The sequence below is a fragment of the Schistocerca nitens genome, chromosome 2 (assembly GCF_023898315.1).
Source record: "Schistocerca nitens isolate TAMUIC-IGC-003100 chromosome 2, iqSchNite1.1, whole genome shotgun sequence".
NCBI classification, from domain to species: Eukaryota; Metazoa; Arthropoda; class Insecta; order Orthoptera; family Acrididae; genus Schistocerca; species Schistocerca nitens.
Window position 1 is genome coordinate 194693106 of NC_064615.1, and position 23752 is coordinate 194716857.

At 38.8% G+C, this 23752-nt stretch overlaps 1 protein-coding gene across 3 annotated transcripts in view; it reads right to left on the reverse strand.

Moving 5' to 3' along the window:
• The window catches only part of LOC126235890 (ATP-dependent DNA/RNA helicase DHX36-like), a 273504-nt gene that overhangs the window by 60204 nt on the left and 189548 nt on the right, over window positions 1-23752 (reverse strand). For all 3 annotated transcript variants that reach the window (XM_049944821.1, XM_049944818.1, XM_049944819.1), the window contains exons 14-15: window positions 9963-10151; window positions 4353-4519 (exon numbers count right to left, since the gene is read on the reverse strand). In XM_049944821.1, coding sequence (XP_049800778.1) covers window positions 4353-4519; window positions 9963-10151 — 356 coding nt within the window. The remainder of the gene's footprint in view (window positions 1-4352; window positions 4520-9962; window positions 10152-23752) is intronic.

The following is a 23752-nucleotide window of genomic DNA, read 5'->3' on the forward strand; positions in this document are numbered from 1 at the left end:
ATTGCTGTAAACGCACTATTTCACTCCCATTTACGGAGCTTGTTAGCACTTGATGTTAGGTTGGCGCCATTACAATGTATTGTATTGTAGTAATCGCTGCTGCTTGCTGGATCGCTGCTGTGTCTCGATGCTGATGCTGGCTCTAAATCTGGTTGTCTAGGGTTAAAAAAACATGAGGTCCCGTGTTTTTCATGTGCTTTTGATGATAAAGAACGAGCGAAACCAACACGTATGTAAACATCAAATATTTATTACTCTAGTGGCCATATTAATTCCACTGTCCACCAAAGACCATAACACAACACAAAGTAGTACTTCCTTTACATGTTCTTTGCCTTATTTTGCCAAACAATAACACACAAACACACTTCACCAAAGTGACATTCCGACTGCCCCTGACTGCCTCCAACTGTTCTTTCGACCCTTCTCGCTGCTTGTATTTATAACATTGTCAAAGAACTACTAAAAAGAGATATAGTTTATGAGTCACATGTACATCTGTTATCATAATTTGTGCAGAAAAGTTATTAATTTGCATCGAGTGACATAATTTAACATGTTATTAAAATGACAGACAGATTTGGTGACTTGACAGAATAATTCTTTGTTACAAAAAGGCCGTTTTTTAGAAGTTTGTCAACTGACTTCTCTAATTTGCATAAATAAGTAAGTAACATGAATTATTAAGAATTACATTGGTTTTCGTCTAAAATAGGATTGATTACGTGAATACTGAGTGAAAACGCTCCTAGTGAACAAATAGGTTTCACTGGGTGATTTTTATTTAAGGAGATCCAAAATACTTAAGTTGGCTACTATTTTTCGTACTTCATATTAATTATTTAAGATAAACTTAGTGTTTTTCATGATGACATTTGCTGTATCAGTGATCAAGTGATATAAACTTTTGTGTGGGTCAGTTATTCAGTATAATTTAATGGGTTGACTGTTTATGGAGACATGTTGTGCAATCATTGTTAACATACACAATAACTTTTCTATAATCATAAATATTCGTTAAACTGGTTGAATTTGGAAGGGATCGCATACTTCATTAAAGTAAAGCCTTTAATATGTTCCGTTACAATGTCCAGTTGTGGTATTGGCATGCAAATTCTAGCCTTCATTGTCAATAAAGGGCAGTCTGCAGGGATGTACGATCCAGGCGACTGCTGTGGAGGCCCATACACAACTATGTTGGCTCAATGGTCACTGGACAGACACTGTTGGTAGTCCCTTCATTCATCTGGGCGGTCAGTTGCTCAATAGTTGCACATCTATTCACCAGTACACAGCTCCCCAGTTGTCATTCACCCCTATCATCTATGTCCTATGGTACACCACATTTACCTCGGCACCTGTTTTGAACAGCTTCATTTTGCCAGGCATGGTATATTTTTACCATGGTGGCACACAATAAAAACTTAGCCATTTCAGAGATGCTTCCACCCTTGGCGCAAAAGCCAATGATCAAGCCCCCTTCTGGATGTCAGGTAAATCAACTCCATTTCTGCATTACGACAATGACTGCACTGTTATCTGCATCTCTTCAATATGCCTCTTATACCCTTCACTGCTAGCACTGCCACCTGCCGTCTGTGACTGGTTACTGCACATTGGCTTCGAACATAGGTAGTCATCACCCTAATGTGACTGGAATGTGTATGTGTAATTTGAAATTATTAGACTGCCCTCACTTTTATTATTTCATAAATGTTTTATCTTTGCACATTTCTCACCTAGTGTGCACAAACTGACTGCCAAAACAACAAGAACAGTAACCTTTGTAAACTAAAATGATTAAAAAGACAAAATTTGAAATTTGCCGCTATTTTCATACAACTTCCTTCCTAGGTAACTATTCTTTGGTTAATTTACTTTTGCACTATCGGGTTCCCATTTTTCTTAAGGGTAATACCATACAGTAAGCTTTTCTATACAACTGATCACTGAATAATGGCTTAAAAAGCCAAAACTAGGAGTGAAATGAAGAACAAGTTTAAATAAATAACAGTCTGGGTAAAAAAATGACACATCCATCAAAAGTTGACTGTTTTTTTTTTTTTTTTGTTTCTTCCCAGATACATGTCTGTGGCCTTAGTACACAATGAAATCCTCCTGCCACAGTACTGTAGTACATTACTAGAGGAGCTGAAACCCATATGGTATAGTCAACTAATTGGTTGGAGTATCACACAGTATGTATTTTCTTCACATGAAGGAGAAAGACAGTCCAAAAATCCAAAGAAAGTTGTTGGAAGCATTTGGCCTTAAAGCACCAGCATATGACACTGTATTCAAACGAGTATAAATGTTGATGAACAAAGTGGCCCCCATCCTCCTGGCATTGTACCAATGACTTCTTCTTTTTCCCCCTCACATGAAGAAACCATTGCATAACAAGCATTTCCAAAATGACAACAAAGTGATTTTTTTTAGATGGAACACTTCACGAACGATCAAAATGCAGACTTCTACAACCAAGGTCACCAACAAATCATCCATTGTTGTTGCAAAACAAACACTGAATGGCAGGCCACAGAGATCACAAAGGTTTGCACCATCAAGATCAAAAGCGAACTCCTTGGGATTACATACTGTGCAAGATGTTCAGCTAAGTGCACGTAGAATCATATTGGTGTAATGGGGTGAAAAGTACAGATGGAATGTAATGGCATGCAACCAAATGGGTAACAGTGTCACGGAGCCTGTCATGAAAATGGAAAATGGATAATACTGTCTCTTAAGTCTCACCTCATCCAAGCTTCTGGGTCATTTTTCTGAACTTTACTACTTTTCCTAAGCCTAACCAGTCATTTTCCTTCACCCTTCTACTTTCCACTGCAACCCTTCTGCCAGAAGGAGCCACTGGTTTCAAAAGACTGCGTAAGTAACATCTTTTGTGTGTTCTCCTGCTGCTGCTTGGTGAGTAGACTTTTTATCTATCCAATTACATTACATCCTGTAAATTGTATCGAGCATCTTTGTTGTAACACATGTGCCTTGTCCTCCCTAGAATATCAGTAGTTTTTCTTACACAGTGCATGCACTGCATGGCCATATAGCTGCAGACTTATTCGAAATCTACTCATAATTGCTTTTTTTTTTTTTTTTTACTATGCTGCAGATCATCTTCCATGAATGTAATTGTGTTTAGTACCCACTCCTCGGACAACAATTGTCATTTACAACATTTCACGGGAGATGGGATTTTTGGTTTCTCGTCTGACAAGGATGATGAACAACACAAAATGGTTCAAATGGCTCTGAGCACTATGGGACTTAACTTCTAAGGTCATCAGTCCCCTAGAACTTAGAACTACTTAAACCTAACTAACCTAAGGACATCACACACATCCATGCCCGAGGCAGGATTCGAACCTGCGACCGTAGCGGCCGCGCGGTTCCAGACTGTAGCGCCTTCAACCGCTTGGCCACCACGGCCGGCTGAACAACACAGTTCGACACCTGTTTCAATAGCACATTCACTTGTTAAACATGTATTTTCATCATTGTTCTCTTCATTTACATTGTCCACACAGCCAAGTGTGTACAACACCACACATTCCACTGACTCATCTTGCAGAAATGCTAATATTTCATCTGCTACTTCTTTCACACTCTGCAAAATTTCTTAGTCACGAAATGTCAACTTCGGCAACTGCTTTAGTAGATCTAATGCAATGTTTGCTTTGTATCAACACTACTAGCACTGTAGCGAGTTACTCATCGACTCAGCAGTTCAACCACGCCCCATAGCCTCATGCTGTGCTCACCATTGGATACCTCCAGTCCTGCTCCCTGTTGCCATTAGCAGCCAATATTGTGGCTGCATGGTAGACAATAAATTGGGCTTCGAGCACAGTGACCATCATTGGCCTTTTGTAAGCTCACACTCAAGGGGTTTCATGCAAAACTTTCAATTTTGTCCACTGCTAGAATTTCATTGCTTGCATTCTTCCTATTTTTTTCCTGGTGTGTCTCAGCTTACCTTGAAACCTCACAGATGTAACGTACAGTTAGTCTTGGTTTATCAAACAGGCGCTTCTCTCTTACCATATGAAGAAACCCTTTACTGTGTACGCTCATTTGTGATTATATGTTTGTGTCTACCTCCACTTTTTCCATGAAGGTTGGATTTTATGCTATTTTAATTTGACTGAAGACAATTTTAAATAACAACATGGTTAATAGTTAATTTTGTAGAAGTACAGTAACAATACCATTTGCTGTGAGATATAAGTTATAATTATAATGGAAAAGGTGCTGGACACACTGACAATTAATGAGCAAAATTATGACAAAAAAAAAAGAAAACTGTAGGATAATATTAGAGAATGCTGTCCACTTACTTTAGTAAAGTGAGAGTGTTCCACGAGAGGAAATAACGGTGGCAAAAGCCAGAACGCCCCGAACCTGAGGCTTCCCATCTCCGTACTGCCTCTGCCAATACTATGTGGTCACTGCAGCTTCCTGCAGCAAGCTCACGTTTTACAGCATCCACTAGACTCTCTTTTCCCTGCAACATCAAATGACCACCAGCCATGTCATAACCAAGAAGTAACAATTTGTTCAGATATGACCAGGGAGTAGGACTGGTCACATAAGTTGAAATGCATGGAAAGCAAATGGCAAGCTTCAATGCATTGTTAAGATAAATGTTACAATACTGCTCTACCGCACGGGTGGTCAGTATTTTGGCTCAAGGAGTATACCCTGGCATGAGTGCCATAGTGCTCAACTTCTCTGCATGTCCCCCCCCCCCCCCCCCCACACACACACACACACTATATTGTCTGAGCAGGAGAGGGAAAAACTGTGAATGCACTGCACTTAAATGGTAGTAGTCATACTGCATATGACGGTTTTATATTTCAGATTTCTCAACAACATATATCACAAAACAAAGCAAATTTTCAGTGTTATTAAATTATTTTTGGTGTGCTGAAGAAATAATTTTTGTCTGGTGCAAGCTGTTGGCAAATGCACAGATGCAGACGATTTCACTGATTTTCGCACTCAAGTAGCCACCTAACCATGACTGACTGACTTTTGCAATCTTTCACACTAATATGATGGAAATATTGCAGCACTTTTGTGAATTCATTATGGAAATGTGGAAACTATGCCTGTGGAAAGCAATGTCATTAAAATGAGAATTCCTTTGGAGGTTAATCAGTTATATCTGCATATGCACAGGGATGCTTCCAACTGAAATGGCAAATTGCCTCAAAAACAGATGTAAGATTGACAGTGTCCTCAAAACATTTAGGTAACTATCTTTTTAATTCTTTCGATGCCACAATGAATTCTTAAAACTTGGTGTTTTCTTTTATGGGAGTGAGCTTAGGGTACTGGACTGTGTTTGTCGAAATGTAGTTCTTCCATAACGTAATTTTCTTTTTAAATGCATCCCCCATCAGATCAGAAAGAAGTTGTTCCTCACCTCACAGTACCTTACTGCGGGCTGTGTGCATTCAAGTCCATTTAAAATGTGAGGTCTGCAATCAATTCCAGATGTTCTAATTCTCATTCCTGTACTCCTTTTTTCTACATAAATTTAACAACGATGAGTTTTAAATTGAATAATTTATTGATCCAGGCCTTTCCCTTGGCTTAACCCATGTACTTTGCACTAATATTCAGCGTAAACTGCTTCTTGATGTGCTGAACACTGAGGTCCATCTGTTGAGCACTGTAATTCATTGTTCTTTCATGGTCAACTAAATATTAAAAAAAGAATTCTTTCTGCATGGTATTGTAATATCGTTTCCTGGCAAATTTGCAGGAGAAGTGCAGGATTGGCCAAAGATGATCTATAAAACCAAACAGTATGTATGACGACCTTCTAGATGTATCCTGCACACATTTGGTTGAAAGTAATATGCAGAATCGTTGTTCACTGAGCTGGTATTGAAGTGCTGCTTCAAAACGTGGGCATGGCAGGGAGGCCACGTCACACTTTCAATTAATTTTCAGGCACTTTGGATGCGATTTCAACATTGAAACTTTGGGAACTTATTGTCCATGAGTTGAAGTAACAAATAAAAAATAAATCGAAAATTGACGTTTTTGGTCAATTTCATCAACGTCCCCCCCTTAAGCAACAGCATAATATATATTGAGAATTCTCATTCCTCTCTTCTGTGATTCCAATTTATTTTTAAAGGCTTGTGATGATACATTGCTGGACTGTCTCCTTTTGTACAAACAGCCACTGGACCTGTAAATATCCTTCATACAACGAACAAATAGTAAAAGGTGAACAGCACCAACACCATTATTCTGCCAAGGTGAAGAGAGGTATAAAAGAAAAATGCCATGTCACAATACTAAATGAAGTACTGGGTACTTCCAGGAAGGAAAGAGCAAAGGCAATACAGGCGGAGCATTCGCCCGCTTGTGACCCATGTCATGTTTGGCACACAATGGCTGGCCCTGCTCTAATGTGTAAAATCCACACCATGAAAGGACTAATACATGTTACAAAACATATACAAAGAATGCTTAAATAAGTCACAGGCCTTTTTTTTAAAAAATAAAAAGACAGTTATCAGAAATCCAGATAATTTTTACCTCACAGTTATTCTTTAAAAAAATTGCCATAAAATCTCTAGAAATGATTTTTCGAGCTACAGACATTCTTCAGACCGTAAACATTGATCTCATAGAGCTTGTGCAGACAAAAAAGAGCTATAGAAGTAATTCGTCACACTCCATAAGCGAATGGAACAGGAATAATATAAGGTAAAACAGAAACCAGAGACTGAAAATACCACTTCTGTTGTAAAGTTCTTTTATTATCACACGACCAGTTTCGAGCTCTTATACACCCATCTTCAGGTGTCTTAACTTGGTGCTGTGACCCCTGAGTGCCGCGGCAGACATGTGTAAGGTGTGGTGTGCTGCCTACGAGCACTTGTAGGTAGCGCACCACGCCTTGTACATGTCTTCAACAGCGCTCGGGGGTCACAGCACCAAGTTACGACACTTGAAGATGGGTGTATAAGAGCCTGAAACCAGTCATGTGATAATAAAAGAACTTTACAACTGAAGCGGTATTTTCAACCTCCGGTATAATGCTCAGTTGCGGATGTTCCTCCAACAGAATTGTTTGTAGTTAAACAGAAAGTATCCCCCGTCACACACTTATCAGGAACTGACTGAGTATATGTGTGTCAGTAAGGGTAAGAGTCATCTGTGTGCTGTAATTTATGCTGAGATGCTTCAACTAACAAAACAATTCTCTACTCACAATGGAATGTCTAAAGACCGTGAAGTGGATGTGCATAGAGACATATCCACACACAGTCACTCTGTTATGATGCTGACACCGAATTCTACTTAATATTGTGTACTTTGTTACAGCTGAAGAAATGAAACTTGTATTCTGATTACATGAAAATAATTTTAAGGGTATACTGTACTAAAATGTAACAGTTATGGGTACATGTTTCATATTTCACATTTAAATACATAAACAAATAACAATATATTCTAAGAATGAGTGCACTAGCCATACTAGGGATGTGAACTTTTTAATTATTTACTTATACAATGGGTCATGGATGTCTTCAAAATAATGACAGTCTGTGAAACAAAAAACTTAAGGAGGCTGCAAATGTAATATGATGGAAGAACATTCTTTTATTGCTGAAATATGACTCATTTGTGATAATGAGAAGAATAGCTGTCACACTAAATTAATATAAAATGACCTATATATTTCAAAAGCATTATTATAATTGCTTTTAAGATGATAGTCATCAAATTAACAGCACAACATCTGAAATTCAATGAAATGATTGGCTTGTCTGAAAAGATGTTCACTGCATTAAATAATACTTTTAACACTTAGAAACAAGTCATTTGCATTCACATCACACATTCTATAGAATTTATTTAAATTTTCTTTGGGAATTTATAGTTTTCTCTTAATTAGATCTGCAAAGGAAACCTGAATTTGGTAAAAAGGGAGATTTCTGTGAAGTAATCGCAAAATGCAAATTTGTTACAAACAGTTTATGGAAGCTTCACATACTTTTTATTAACGTTAAAGAGTAAAAAGAAAAGTTATGTGAAAATGTAATAACAATATTGTCCAACATACAAGTTCCTTCAGAAAAAGTAACCTTCAGTTAAATATGTACCATAAAATGCACTTAAAGCTTATAAATACAATAGAAAAAAATACAAAATTGCTATACAAGATGAGTTTCACGCAATTAGTGGTTCTCATTTTTTGCAACTGAGACAGCAAAGCATACTCTGAACACAAAACCTGTGAAGCAGGTTTGAGCTTAAGAAATGAAGTATGAACAATGTGACCCAAGCATATATCAATATCACCCAATTGCCACTGCACGAATTGTGAATTTTTACAGCTGTGTTTGGTCAACTATAGAACAAGACTTCACTGTATTTACTATTGTGCTCTAATGACATACTGGTTTCACTAAAAAACTATTTTACCTTTGAATAAACTGCAATGAATTTAACGGGTGTGGCAGAACCAAGCAATTTTATATTTTATTGAAGCGTAGTGAACTAGAACTACATACTGATAGTGTATGTTATTTGAAAGAACACTTTGTATCTTTGTTGGTCACAGCTTCCTAGAGAGCTGACGTTTACAGTGTTGTTGAAAAGAAGTGTTTTTTTTTTTTTTTTTTTCACCTTGGCAGTAGCACTGATTTGCTTGCTGCACAGCACAGCATGTTTAGCAAACTTGTATGAAGCACTGGACGAATGAACTGAAACAATTTCAAATGTGGTGATAATACAGTATCTGTTTTCTGAAAAACAATTATGCAATAAATAATGGTTTTTATATGACATTGCAATCATTTACACAGCCATGATGTGCGTAACAACTTAACACGTCTTTGTTTTTGGACAGGTCATGGTAACTGCTAAAGTGTTCCCCCCCCTTGCGAAATATAAATGTACTTGGATAAAATTTCACAATTAAAAAAAATTCTGTCTACCAACTGTTTTGCTTTGATGATCAGAAAAACTGTGTTTATTTCTTCATCATTGCAGACTTCTGTACCTCTGTGTCTTCTTCCGCACTTGTAGCTAAAATGCTCTCTCAGTTCTAAAGCTTTACTAAATGATCTAGTCCCTTTCTCCAGAAACACTCACACACTGACTTTTGTTTAGAACAGGGAAACACTTCTTTACAATTTGTACTAATACATGTATACTGCACGACATGAGATGAATAACAGATTTCTCTAATCTTAATGGCAGTTCAGCTTCTTCTCTAGTTCGTGTGAAGTCGTGACGACTGTCACAGTACTCGCTGCTCTATGGCACATGGCATATCTCCGAGGTGGTACAAAAGTACACGGAATAGATCGTCCAAATCAGCACGTACCACAAAGCGTGATAAAGCAGCTACTGTCGTCCCATGTTGTAGAAATGTTGCATCATTCTGCACCATATTTCATGCACAAATGAAATAAAACTTCCTAATATCATACAAGTCTAAACTCACGACTTAAATTAAAAAATATTTTCAGGGTGGCGATCCTCGCACATTGGTACAATGGATGTTGTGCAACACATAACTTCGGCAAAAATGATACTACACTGGTCACTCTGACTGCCCATGTTACTGGAATGTGACATGTTTTCTGTGGATGGTCCTAGAATCTTCAGTGTATACTAATATGACAGAAAATATTGAGGGCGTAAGAAACAACACTCATAATGAAGAAGACACCATAACAATCAATGTTCTTTAGGATGTTGTGGTAAGTATGTTCTCTCTTGACAAAGATTGCATTGTCAACAACAGTGGTCACCTGAAGGACATGATTACAAAAAGTGAGACATGCAATAAACGGTAGATAGTGATCTTTCAAATAACATACACAAAGGGAGTGTAGCATGCTTAAACATTATGTTTGGGGATTACTGTTTTTGCTACACCTCGTATTACAAATAATGTTTCTTACCAGTGGTATTACAAAGGCATCCTTGAAGCTGAGGCTGGCAGCAATGGAGAATATAGGGTCAATACAACCAAAGATTGCTGCCATGAGAATCATCTTGCCAGTCTGAGGGTCCAGTGGGAGGCGAGCCAGGTGGAAGCCCAGAGGAGTGAGGGTCTCGTCCTGGTCAAGTGCACCTAGTGTGTGCAGCAGCTGCAAATAAAACCTGAATTAAATGGAGAGGGAGACAAGAAAATCTGCATTTTTTGTAAATTAATTCTGAAGAGAGAAAAAGATCTATAGTGCCAGTTTGTGCATTTCTTTTTAACAATTAATTCAAATTTACAACTGATGTTGTATGATGTTGAAGATAGCACACAGTAAGTGCTTGAACAGTCAACAATTTACCCATAAGTTCAAGTGTCCATAATTTCAGTTTAGAACTGTAACAACTGGCTTCATCAATTACTTTTAAATTCTTGGGTTTGGTTCCACATCATCCTTGTGAAAACACCTGATCAAGATTTCAGCCTTCTCTGTTAGTTACATATTCTATAGCTCAACTGAATGATTCTTTTAGTAAAATGGTATGAAATGAATGTCGTGTGTGTGGGGTCTATTTTTGATTAAGGCCTTGCTGGCCGAAAGCTTATTTGTGACCATCTTTTTGTTGTGCCTATCTGCGACTCAGCATCTCCGCTATATGGTGAGCAGCAACTTTCCTTTTCATAATATTGTTACATTCGGTCCTGGATTTTTCCATTGTATGATATGGAATGAGTCAGTTTACAGGATAAGTATACATGACTGTTGTTGACATTAATGAACATATGATTTTTTTTTAGTCCTACTCATGCAACTACACTTAAAAACCAAGTGATCTTTTTGGGCTATCAATTTTTAAATGCAAATTCGTCGATGAAATACAATGAGTTCTACAGGAGAAATGATGTTAGGTTAGATTTAAAGCTGGCTTTGCTGACTGTCAGATATTTTATGTTACTGGGCAAATGGTCAAAAAATTTTGTTGCTGCATATTGAACTTCTCTCTGAGGCACTGACAGCTTTAGTAATGGGTAATAATGATCATTTTCTCCACTAATATTGTAGGTATGGATATCACTATTCTTCTGTAATTGTCATGAGTTATTTAAGATGAATTTCATTCTTCTGGTTTATTTGAAATGCCTAACTCCTGGAAGAGGTACCTACATGACAAATGCGCATTGACACCACAGCACACTTTTGTGCGATCAATACTTTCTTTTTAAGTGATGAGTTGCACCACAAAATCATTCCGTAAGACATTACTGATTGGAACTATGCTAAGTATGCCAGGAAGTTGATTTGTTTGTGCCTAACACCAGCAATTATAAAAAAGCAAAAGTAGTTGGACTTAATTGTTTGACTAGCTCGGTAATATACATCTACCAGTTCACATTTTTCAATGGGTACACCCAAAAATATGGAGCATTCTACCCTATTTACTAACTCCTGTTCATCTGGTACATTAACTGTTGGTATGATTCATCTGTTGTACTGAATTAAACATAGGTTGTTTTCTCAAAATTTAGGGAGAGTCCATTTTCGAGGCCCACTTAATAAATGTTTAAAAATATTATTAATAATCTCTTCTATTGTTTTCCCTCTTGTGGGATTTATTTTGACACTAGTATAATCTGCAAGAAGTACCAATTTTGCTTGATGACACTTAAGTGGTAGGTCATTCACATACATAAGGAAAAGGAGCAGGCCTAACACTGAACCATGAACCATGTCGTACTCCTTTTGCGATTTCTCTCCAGTCAATAAAAGTTTCTTACTATTACAACACTGTCTGAATTATTCAGAACAACTTCTGCATTCTGTTTGGTAAGTATGTTTCAAACCAGTCATGTATAAAGCCATTTATTCCATGAAACTTAAGTTTGTTAAGAGTATAACATGATCCATGCAATCAAATGCCTTGGAAAGATGAGAAAAATTACCAAGTGGCAACATTTTATAATTTAAGGCTTGTAATATTTCATGAGTGAATATATAAATAGCATTCTCAGTCAAGCAACCCTTCTTGAGTCTAAACTGTAATATACTAAGTAAATTGCTTCTACTTAATTAAATATGAGACTACTCTCGACTACATTACTTTTACCAACATTTTATAAAAATATGCCAGTAACAGAGATAATTATTCAGACTTTCTTGTCCACTCACTTTTTAAAAAAAACTTTAAGAACTGCATGTTTTAATCTATCTGGAAAAATTCATGTTAAGGCCATTACTTATTAAGTTAGAACAACTTTTCAGAATTCTGTTTGAAATTCCATCAACACTATATGAGTTTTCATTTTTTGAATTCCATTAATTTCTGTGAGAGATGTTTGTGCTACTTCTAGTTCCTTAATATTTTATGGAATGACATTTTTAACATACGAGGTCTGTTCAAAAAAAAAATTCTGGACCGTTCATAATTTTGCGCCATTGCTGTGTTGGAGTGAAATATGGTCGGCATCCATGTACACGCCTGTGTTTAATGTGTAACTGCCAGAAGTTTCGTTGTTGTATGTATGTATGTGTGTGTTAGTTATTGTTCAGTACTGCACTGAGTAGAATGTTGCGTTGCACAGTTTGTGAATTTCGAGATGGTAGAGTTAGAGTAACAACGCGTCTGCATTAAATTTTGCATGAAATTCAAGGAAACCTTTACAGAGACACACCAAATGATGTAGGAAGCCTATGGTGATGAGTGCTTAAGTTGTACTCTGTGTTACGAATTGTTAACACGGTTTAAAAATGGCTGAACGGAAGTTAAGGATGACCCTCATTCAGGATGCCCTTCAATGTCTACTGACGATGCTCATGTCAGGAACATTAATGAAATCGTGCATGCCAATCTAAGACTGACTGCCTAGAGATTTCAGAAGAATATAAAATTTCAGTTGGACCATGTCATGAAATCCTGACACAGCATCTTGGAATGCATCGTGTTGACACCAAGTTCATCCCATGGCTCCTGAGTCAATGCCAGAAAGATCTTCAGCCAACGCCAGAAACATCTTCAGCCCGTAATCTGTAAAGAGCTTTTGGTGTGTGTGTGTGTGTGTGTGTGTGTGTGTGTGTGTGTGTGTGCTTATGGGCACTCAACGCTGGTAAAATGGGGTCATACATGCAAAGATAGTGGGAAAAGATAAAGATGCTATACAAGAGACTAAAACATAAGTTAAACGAGAAAGGAGCTAAAAGAATGCCACAGGAATTGTCACTGGCTGGTCACTTAAGTAAAATATGGGCGAGGCAGTCACCCTGTGAATGAGTTAAACCCTCTCCTTAAAACATCCGTAAAAACAAAGGACAATTCAGAAAACTTTAAAACTCTAACCACATTCATTTGATTATTTCTTAAAGGAGATTGCAGATCCGTCAGCAAATCAGCTGCGGCTAGCTGGTCAGAAAGAAAAACACAGTCCAATAAAATGTGGGGCACAGTATCTGTACGCCACAAGCACCACACATTGGAGAGTCATCTCGCTGGAGCAAGAATCTACGTATCATGGGGTTGTGGCCTATGTGAAAACGAGTGAAGAGAACCTCATCCCATCTACATGGCTGGAAAGAAGTACACCACAACAGCGTTGTGGGCTTTACTAACTGGAGCTTATTGTCTGTCACTTCCAGCCTATCATTCTCCCACCAATGCAATACCTGAACTCAACAGCAAGGTGATAGCATGCAGGGGGACGGCACACTGAAATATCTGAAGATCAGGACATGCCTCCTTGTCTGCTAGATCTGCCCTTTCATTCCCTGCAATGCCAATGCACCCAGCAGAAAGCCACCTCCTTCCCCAGTCATTGTAGTTGGAAGAGGTCATCCTGGATGGTCTGAACTACTTTATCTGCTGGGCACAAACATCTCAACAAATGAAGGGTACTTAGAGAATTGGAACTGACAAGAAATTTAACACTGGAAGAACGCCCATCTGCTGCTCCAGTGCCCGCAAGATTGCAGACAATACTGCATCAAAGACAGTAAATACTTGAGGCAGTTGGACCTCGAGGACACGTTCAGGGAAAAGAACAGAGCAACCAACAGAATCCCCCTGTTTAGACTCATCCATAAAAAAAAAAAGAAAAAGCTACATAGTTGGGGTACTAAGATAAAATGTCAGAAAATGTCGTATCAAAAACGGAAGCAGGAGTGCAGTCTCTCTTGTACTGCACCAAATCCAAAATCACTCTGGGCCTCTTCAGTAACCAGGACAGCAGGTGGTTAAAACCCTGGATTTGTGGTCATACTAGCTCTACATTGAGGGACTCCAGCACACGTTGCATGGACTCCAAAAGGCATCATAGCTTGCAGACGGTTGGAAAAAAGATGTTCCAGAGGCAGATGAGCAACAGTATGCAGCACAGAGCTGGGTATTGAAGTGGTCCTATAAGCACCTGTGGCCAGCCGGAGCTCCTCCTGGTGGACAGAGTCAATGATCTTCAAATAGGAAAGCCTTGCCAATCCATACACTGTGCAATTGTAGTCCAGATGTTAACGCACAAAAGCCCTATAAAACTGGAGGAGATGTGTCCTGTCCACTCCTCATAACCTGCGGCTAAGATATTCAGTACCCTCAGGGTTGAGGGTTTCAGGTCTCCCAGGTGCACCAACCATGACAATTTGAAGTAAAAAATGAGGCCCAGAAACTGACTGAATCACTAAAACTTAGGATGGTGTCCCTCATATGCAAGACAGGTAAATTAAAAATACTACGAGAATGATTAAAATGAACACACACACACACACACACACACACACACACACACACACACACACACTTACCTGCAGAAAACTGAAAACCCATCATTGCAACCCACACCTCTAACCTCTGCACTGTGTTGCAACTGATGGCTCACTGATGCAACACTGGAGGAGGAACACAAAACAGCAGAATTATCTGCAAATAAGGAGCATTATACCAGATTCCTTACCGTAGACATGATACTGTTAATGGCTATGGCAAAGAGGGTAACACTTAAAACACTGCCCTAATGTACACCATTCTCCTGCTCAAAATGATCGTCAGTGAGTCACCAACTTGGGTCCTAAAATAGTTCCGAGACAGGAAAAACTGGATGAAGATGGTGAGGTGGCCACGAAAGCCCCACTGATGCAGTTGAGCAAGAATACAGTGCCCAGGGTGTATAAGTGGACAAGGAAAAATAATTCTTGGATTTTTCACGGATTTCCTGGTTAAAAATAAACTTTCTCCCGACTGAAAATACACTTTTTCTGTGTTAAGTGACAGTATACTATTTCTCAGAACAGTAAAACTTATCAATCCTTTGAATGGTTATGATTTTGTACACCAGCGTAGAATTTCCCGGCACTTTAGGAAATCAAATTCAGGGAAAAAACACGTTTTGAAAAGATGTCTGATGTGCAACAACATATACGCTGCATATTTTCGTATTATGAGAGTATAAATTCGAATTCCACCAAACACCACATGTTGCTTTCCGAAGCATTGAAATCAAGATTGCGATGCACTTTTGTAAGCCAGTCATAGCTCACATCATGTGATCTAGCCAGCTGATGACAGCAGATATTCAGAGCATAGGACACATGATATGGTCAGCCAATAGTAACATCACTGTTAAGTAGCGCGAACACAAAAATAGGAAAAGTTAATGGTTTAAATTAATAAACATATTGTTGCTACAAGAAAAGAAAAGCTTTCACATATTAGTCTCTAAGATTAATAAGCTGCAAGAGAAGCTAAGCTTTCACATATAATGTTGATCTTTTTTGCAGGTGTTACACTTTCAGATACATTACACACCAGTGCCAGTAAAATTTTTTAACGATGACATAAATGTCTGATCTTCTGGGTTCAAAATTATTACAATTGGTCATCCTCAAAGAGTTGATTTTTAAATGAGAGTCAAATGCTCTGTGATTTAAGAAATTCATTGTACATTCTTGCACATAGATCACCTTGTGTAAAAGGAAATTTACTTTGAAAGTTAACGCTTTTCAAACAACCATTCGCAATATTTTCCTGTGATCTGTTAGAAATAGCTTCATTTTAGCAGTTGCCAGATAGAGACAGAACACAGACGTCACCACGCTTGTGCAGCTACAAAGACGCAGGAAGCCCGAATATTCATATGTGTAAAACATTAAAAGATCTTACACTATGTGATAAAAGAAACAAGACATTAGAGGATACTCCAAGAGCATCGGAATTTTGTGAACCATACTAAAATGCATAATTCGGCTTAAAGTGCACATTCGTATGTCCAGATTCGGATGTAAATTTTCTTGGAGTACCAATACTGTATTATCTTGTGTTTGGTTCTTTATTATGGCATAATGCCAAACATGCTAGAAGATGAAAACGTGCACTTGAAATTCAGTGAACAGTTAAAACTAGGCAATAATGTGGAATTAAACACTTCATTTCAAATAAATTGTCTGCCTCAGAGGTAAAGATTAATAAAAGCCAAATTTCTTTAGCAAACTGACAAAAATAACTTCATTGTTCTGCAAGGTAATTAATGCCTGACTGTCAGAAAGGTGGAAATAAAATACAGCCTGAAACTAATAACAAATTTCAGCCTTCTGTAATTAAGTGAATGTATTTTAATTTACTTGATAGCTCCCTGCCACAGAAATCTGTTTTGTTTTCATTTGACGTGAGAGCAATATACGAAGAGGAAACAGCAAAATCACTAAACATAAACACAGGTAATGTGGAGACTACCCACCTCCCAACTACAACTCAGACTGCTCTGTGTATCAACCCTGGATCTATGATATTTCCGAACTGGGGCAATACTAGATAGTGGTTCCCCCCGTCCCGCCCCCTCGAGGGTTTGTGGTAGGACGCCAAAAATTAAAAAAAATTTGACTTTTCAAAAATATGTTCATTTTGTAGCGCACATCTTTCTAAAGAGTCTGATACATAAAAAATGTGTGTTCGAGGAAATGTAAGACATTTTATATGGTCGTAAGTTTACCGCAGTGCAGTGCCATACCTCTTCACACAGCATTCTTCTATCGCACGTCACTGTATTTCGCTTTGTGGAATTCAAACATGTAATATTTTGTAATGGGTGCCCTCAAACTATATTCAGGACAGTGGAAATTAAAATGTCCTGTGGTGCCTCTCCTGTTCCCAGTCTGCCGGTTTGACGTCCTGCCCCTCTTTACAAAAAACTCTCAATTAATACTGGATGGGATTATCTGTAACTGGAAGAACAAGAACTCTTCAGAAAATCTGCACTCTTTATTGCCTATTAGCTAATAACTTGCTGTTTTGTGTGACATAAAATTAAATATAGAATACACAAAACCAGTAAAGACAAGATACATGCAAGACAGTACACACTTCCTCAATCCTTAAGTCCTAGCAGTTTTTTCTCTCTGTTCTAGCTACAGCTTTAGATGGCATGCTTTCCTTTATGGGAAAGAATCTATTACCTAATCAACGTTCGTCAAACATTTTGCTACATGAAAAAACGAAAATGATGTTGTCTAATACTGAAAAGGCTGTTAATACAAATAATAACCAACACCGGTGTGGTTTCTCGATCTGATTACGTGTATTTTGTTACTTGAAATGAAACAGGCCTGCCTAATTACAAGGGTTGGAACTTAAATAGTGGCAACTATTTATCCACAACTGATACAGAAGAGTTACATGTTTGCACCTGTTACTGTCCTTCAAAGTAGTCACCAGCATTGTGTAGAACCCATTGCCAGTGACGTGGAAGGCGTAGTATACCGTTAGCAGAGCCTGTTCCGCTGATGGTGCGAATGGAGCAGTCTGCTGCTGGTCGAATCTCTGGAACAGTTGTGAAGCGAATGCCACAAAGTGGTTCCTTCATCTTCGGAATCAAATCAAAGTCACAAGGACTTAAGTCTGGGGAGTATGGTGGATGGTACAGTACGTCCCAGTCCCATCGATCGAACAGAGCAGCCACACCTTGTGCTGTATGCGCCCGCACATTGTTGTGCAAAATGATGGGTGGGTTGCGCAGAAAGTGTCGCCACTTCTTTCACAAAGCTAGCCGCAGGTGATGTTCCAAAAACAAACAGCAATATTGTGCACCGACGGTCAGCCGTGGAGGAACGTAATGCGTTACGATAACACCATCACAGTCATACACGAGAATCACAATAACTTTCACCATCCTGGGTGTCTTTAGAGGAGATGCATGGGTGGCCTTACTCCATTTGCCACAAATGACAGCCCCCTTACAACCCAAGGTGGTGTGCCTACAGCACTAGCAGGTAAAACAGCGAATCGGGTTAGGGAAATAAGGTCGCACACTGAGGCAGAGGAAACCAGCCTTAACGTGCTCAGGAAGTTTTGTGCTATCGAAAGTCAGTATAAATGAGTCCGATTTCACAAGATCACCATTCACCCATTTCATTATGTTCTGTGCTTCAACAATGCCTTCCTGGGACCATTCAGCTTTCAGTTCTTCTCAGGGAATATCAACCAGATCCCTGCAAGTCACAACACCTTTGCTATAGTTTAAGGTGTTGTGCAGTTCAGTTTCTATTGCATTCTCCCTGAGGCACTGAGCTTTCTGGATGTTCTTGACTTGTTGGGAATTTGATGTTTCTACCAACAGGGTCCCATTTCGCAAGAGATTATAGCCATTCCTTCTAACCCTTTCTGTACGTTAAAAGGTTAAACTTTCTCAAAAACTCCCTTCTTTCCATTTAATTATAAGAAACACATTCTGGCCACCAGCATGTGTCCTTTTACTCAGTACTGAAAGAGTCTGTGTAAATCTCAAGATTGGAAGACTGGCTACATGAGCCCTCTCGTTTGATCGTGTGTCAGTACCTACCAGCGACCCACCCTTTCCGCAGGGAGGAGGAAGAGAAGATTTCGAAGGATTCATCTCGGTCCCACAAGCAGCTAGGGAACTAAAAATCCACCTAGACAGAGCCCCGCGTGCCTAGGTAAACTTTACACAACTGAGGTGCGGTGGATTCTCCAGATGTTGCCCGCTAATGACTTCTCCCCCTCAACAGCCACACATCTCATCAGCACACAGCACACTTTGAGAATGAGGTTTTCTTCTATAGAGGTTTTTACCGTCCTCGCATTGCAGACAGTCGAGCCAAAGATCCCCATTTCCTGTGACACACAAAGTTGCACCACCACACCATACACTGGCTGTTGAAACATGCCCACAGCTTACAGTGACAGGAGACTGGCGGCACTTACCAGTTCGAGCTCAGGAAGCCTGGGGTGCGTGACCGAGCCTGTACTCGGCAAATGAATGCTGAGCCTCTGAATGGAAGAGCTTTTGGAATGCGTAAATGAGAATGAGGTGTTTCTTAAGAGAATCATAACTGATGGTGAGACACGGGTCTACGGTTATTGTGCTGAGACCAAGGTTCAATCTTCACAATGGGCCGGGAAAGGTTCTCCAAGATTATATATATATATATATATATATATATATAAGAAAGAAAGTGATGAGACTTACCAAACAAAAGCGCTGGCAGGTCGATAGACACACAAACAAACACAAACATACACACAAAATTCTAGCTTTCGCAACAAACGGTTGCTTCGTCAGGAAAGAGGGAAGGAGAGGGAAAGATGAAAGGAAGTGGGTTTTAAGGGAGAGGGTAAGGAGTCATTCCAATCCCGGGAGCGGAAAGACTTACCTTAGGGGGAAAAAAGGACGGGTATACACTCGCACACACACACATATCCATCCGCATATACACAGACACAAGCAGACATTTGTAAAGGCTATATATATATATATATATATATATATAAACCTGTCATGTTAGGTCAAATGTCAAAGCCATGCTCATAGTTTTCTTTGATTTTGAAGGATTAGTTCACCCTAAATTCGTGACACAGGGACAAACTGTTAATCAATGGTACTATTGGGACGTATTGCAAGAAAATGTGAGAAGAAAACGGCCCGAAATGTGGCGAGACTATTCACGGCCTTCGCATCACAATAACACACCCACACGTTTGTCCCTGCTGGTGTGTGACACAAAGACACAAAATCACTGTGCTGCCTCATCTTCTGTACTCTCCAGGCCTGGGCCCTGCTGACCTCTTTTTTATTTTTTTCATTTTTTTTTTATTTCCAAAATTGAAAACCTCATCGAAAGGACGAAGATTTGCAATGATAGACGAGATTTAAATAAAAATTGCAGACTGTGCTTCACGCGAACCTGCAAGAGGCGTACCAAAACTGCTTCCGGGCAGGATTCTATAGCAGATAAATACAGGGACAAAAAATGAATGAGCTATGTTTACTTGCACTACTGAAACATAGATCTGTTTGGATCTGAGATGAAAATTCTGTGAAAGCTTTTGAGAATATCAAAAATACATCGATAAATGCTTCATATTTTGACATCCAGTACTGAACAAATGATTTAAACTAGCAATTGATGCATCATACTATGGTATAGCTTCAGATTATTTCAAGGAGAGTGGGATCCCAAAGTCAGGAAACACAGAACAATTTTTTTCACTAGCAGAAGCCTAGGCAAACATGAACTAAACTACACAGCAACTGAGACGGAGTTATTAGGAAAGAAACTATTAGCAACCATTTAGAGTACACAAAAACTTGAAACACTTATTTGGGGACCACCTTTAGTGGTATACACTGATCATTAAGCACTTACCTTTTGATGGAAAGCAGATACCTTACAGGCGTTTGGCAAGGTGGGTATTGTTTCTTCAATAGTTCAGTATACATATAAAGCAATCTATTAATTTTTTAATTTAAGTTATACCAGGAATGAAGTGAGAAACTTAGGACAGATAAGATGACAATTAAAAGTAGATGACTATTTTAAAAGTAAACTTCAACAGTGTGAACAAGAATCATTATCATCATTAGAACACCTTTAAATACACATTGCCCCCCCCCCCCCTACACACACACACACACACACACACACACACACACACACACACAATATTGGAAGCCATACATTCCCCAGTGTGTGGAGACCGAGTTGGTATGGTTCATACATAAGGGCTGAGGCCACTTTGGTATTCATGAAAGTATAGAACATATGAGGAAGTTTTACTACTTTAAGCGGTTAGGTAAGAATGTTATGATCTTGATTTGGACTGCCAAATTTGTCAGAAAGTTAAGATGGATAACAGTGGTATTAATTATACGACTTACCCTATTTTACCCAAGGGTTCACAAGACTTAACAGCGTCAGATTTTTACAGCCCTTTACTGATGGGTAGGGGAGGTGTAACATATATTTAAGTGCTTTATTCATCAAACTATGTCACATTGAATCCTATCAAGCATGGATACCATGATTAATGGTATGCGCAATTATTTCACAGATGTTGGAAACCGAAATGACTCTTAGCTGACAATGGTGCTCAATTTACAATTCATAATTTTAAGAAAATCTTAGCTGGGAGGGCATGTATAACCCAAAATCGAACCCATGTGAACATATCATAAAGGAAATAGGAAGACTGTGTAGAACATATTGCTGTACTAAACATACCACTTGGACACAAATGACACAGAACTTCAGGTAATATTAAATGAGTTACCACATCTTCTACAGACAGTAGAAGTAATGAAGCATAAATGTATTGGTGATGTGCTGTGTTTATGGACTAGAACCACTAGACACATAAAAACATCTTACAACATTTGAACTCCCAACATAATATAATTCATTTCACAATGGGGTTTGGAGGTTATTTTATAAATTTGTTGGACCATATAAAGATGTTACCATAAAGAAACATTTATAAAAAAACTGCAGCTACCAATACTGTAATCCCTAAAATCTCCCAACACCCACAAAACCACAAACTAGCAACTTTCCATTCCACTGTGTACCATACTATATCCATTCCATTGTCTGTCTGACTTCTGAACTGAACTACAGACCTTCAAACTTACCACTTTCAGTAATTACTAAAACTCGGACTTGATTGAAACATTCCACAAAAAAGGAAAATGCATAATATTGCACCACTCCTGTACACTGGCCAACAAGAATGTTTCAGTAGTTACAAAAACTGATGCACAATTCTATATGTTGGCAAAATTTTTGATATTCCTGAAAGAAGTTACTCACACAACTACTGGCCCATTTTTTACAACAACAGCAGTGCTAAATTGCTATTAAATAGTAAAGACAAAGTTAAACTCCTCCCCCCCATGAACCATGGATCTTGCCATTGGTGGGGAGGCTTGCGTGCCTCAGTGATACAGATAGCCGTACCGTAGGTGCAACCACAATGGAGGGGTATCTTTTAAGAAGCCAGACAAATGTGTGGTTCCTGAAGAGGGGCAGCGGCCTTTTCGGTAGTTGCAGGGGCAACAGTCTGGATGATTGACTGATCTGGCCTTGTAACACTAACCAAAACGGCCTTGCTGTGCTGGTACTGTGAACGGCTGAAAGCAAGGGGAAACTACAGCGGTAATTTTTTGTGAGGGCATGCAGCTTTACTGTATGGTTAAACGATGATGGCGTCCAATTGGGTAAAATATTCCGGAGGTAAAATAGTCCCCCATTTGGATCTCCGGGTGGGGACTACTCAGGAGGATGTTGTTATCAGGAGAAAGAAAACTGGCGTTTTACAGGTTGGAGCGTGAAATGTCAAACTCTTAATCGGGCAGGTTGGTTAGAAAATTTAAAAAGGGAAATGGATAGGTTAAAGTTAGATATAGTGGGAATTGGTGAAGTTTGATGGCAAGAGGAACAAGACTTCTGGTCAGGTGAATACAGGGTTATAAATACAAAATCAAATACGGGTAATGCAGGAGTAGGTTTAATAATGAATAAAAAATAGGAATGCAGGTAAGCTACTACAAACAGCATAGTGAACGCATTATTGTGGCCAAGATAGATACGAAGCCCATGCCTACCACAGTAGTACAAGTTTATATGCCGACTAGCTCCGCAGATGACGAAGAGATTGATAAAATGTATAATGAGATAAAAGAAATTATTCAGATAGTGAAGGGAGACCAAAATTTAATAGTCATGGGTGACTGGAACTCGATAGTAGGAAAAGGAAGAGAAGGAAACGTAGTAGGTGAATATGGAATGCGAGAAAGGAATGAAAAAGGAAGCCGCCAGGTAGAATTTTACACAGAGCATAACTTAATCATAGTTAACACGTGGTTCAAGAATCATAAAAGGAGGTTGTATACATGGAAGAAGCCTGGCTATACTGGAAGGTCTCAGATAGACTATATAATGTTAAGACATAGATTCAGGAACCAGATTTTAAATTGTAAGACATTTCCAGTGGCAGATGTGGACTCTGACCACAATCTATTGGGTATGAACTGTAGATTAAAACTGAAGAAACTGCAAAAAAGTAGGAATTTAAGGAGATGGGACCTGGATAAACTGAAAGAACCAGAGGTTGTAGAGAGCCTCAGGGAGAGCATTAGGAAATGATTGACAAGAATGGGGGAAAGAAATACAGTAGAAGAAGAATGGGTAACTTTGAGAGATGAAATAATGAAGGTAGCAAACGATCAAGTAGGTAAAAAGACGAGGGTTAAAAAAATCCTTGGGTAGCAAAGAGATACTGAATTTAATTGATGAAAGGAGAAAATGCAGTAAATGAAGTGGGCAAAAAGGAATACAAATGTCTCAAAAATGAGATTGACAAGAAGTGCAAAATGGCTAAGCAGGGATGGCTAGAGGACAAATGTAAGGACGTAGAGGCGCATATCACTAGAGGTAAGATACATACTGCCTACAGGAAAATTAAAGAGACCTTTGGAGAAAGGGGAACCACTTGCATGAATACC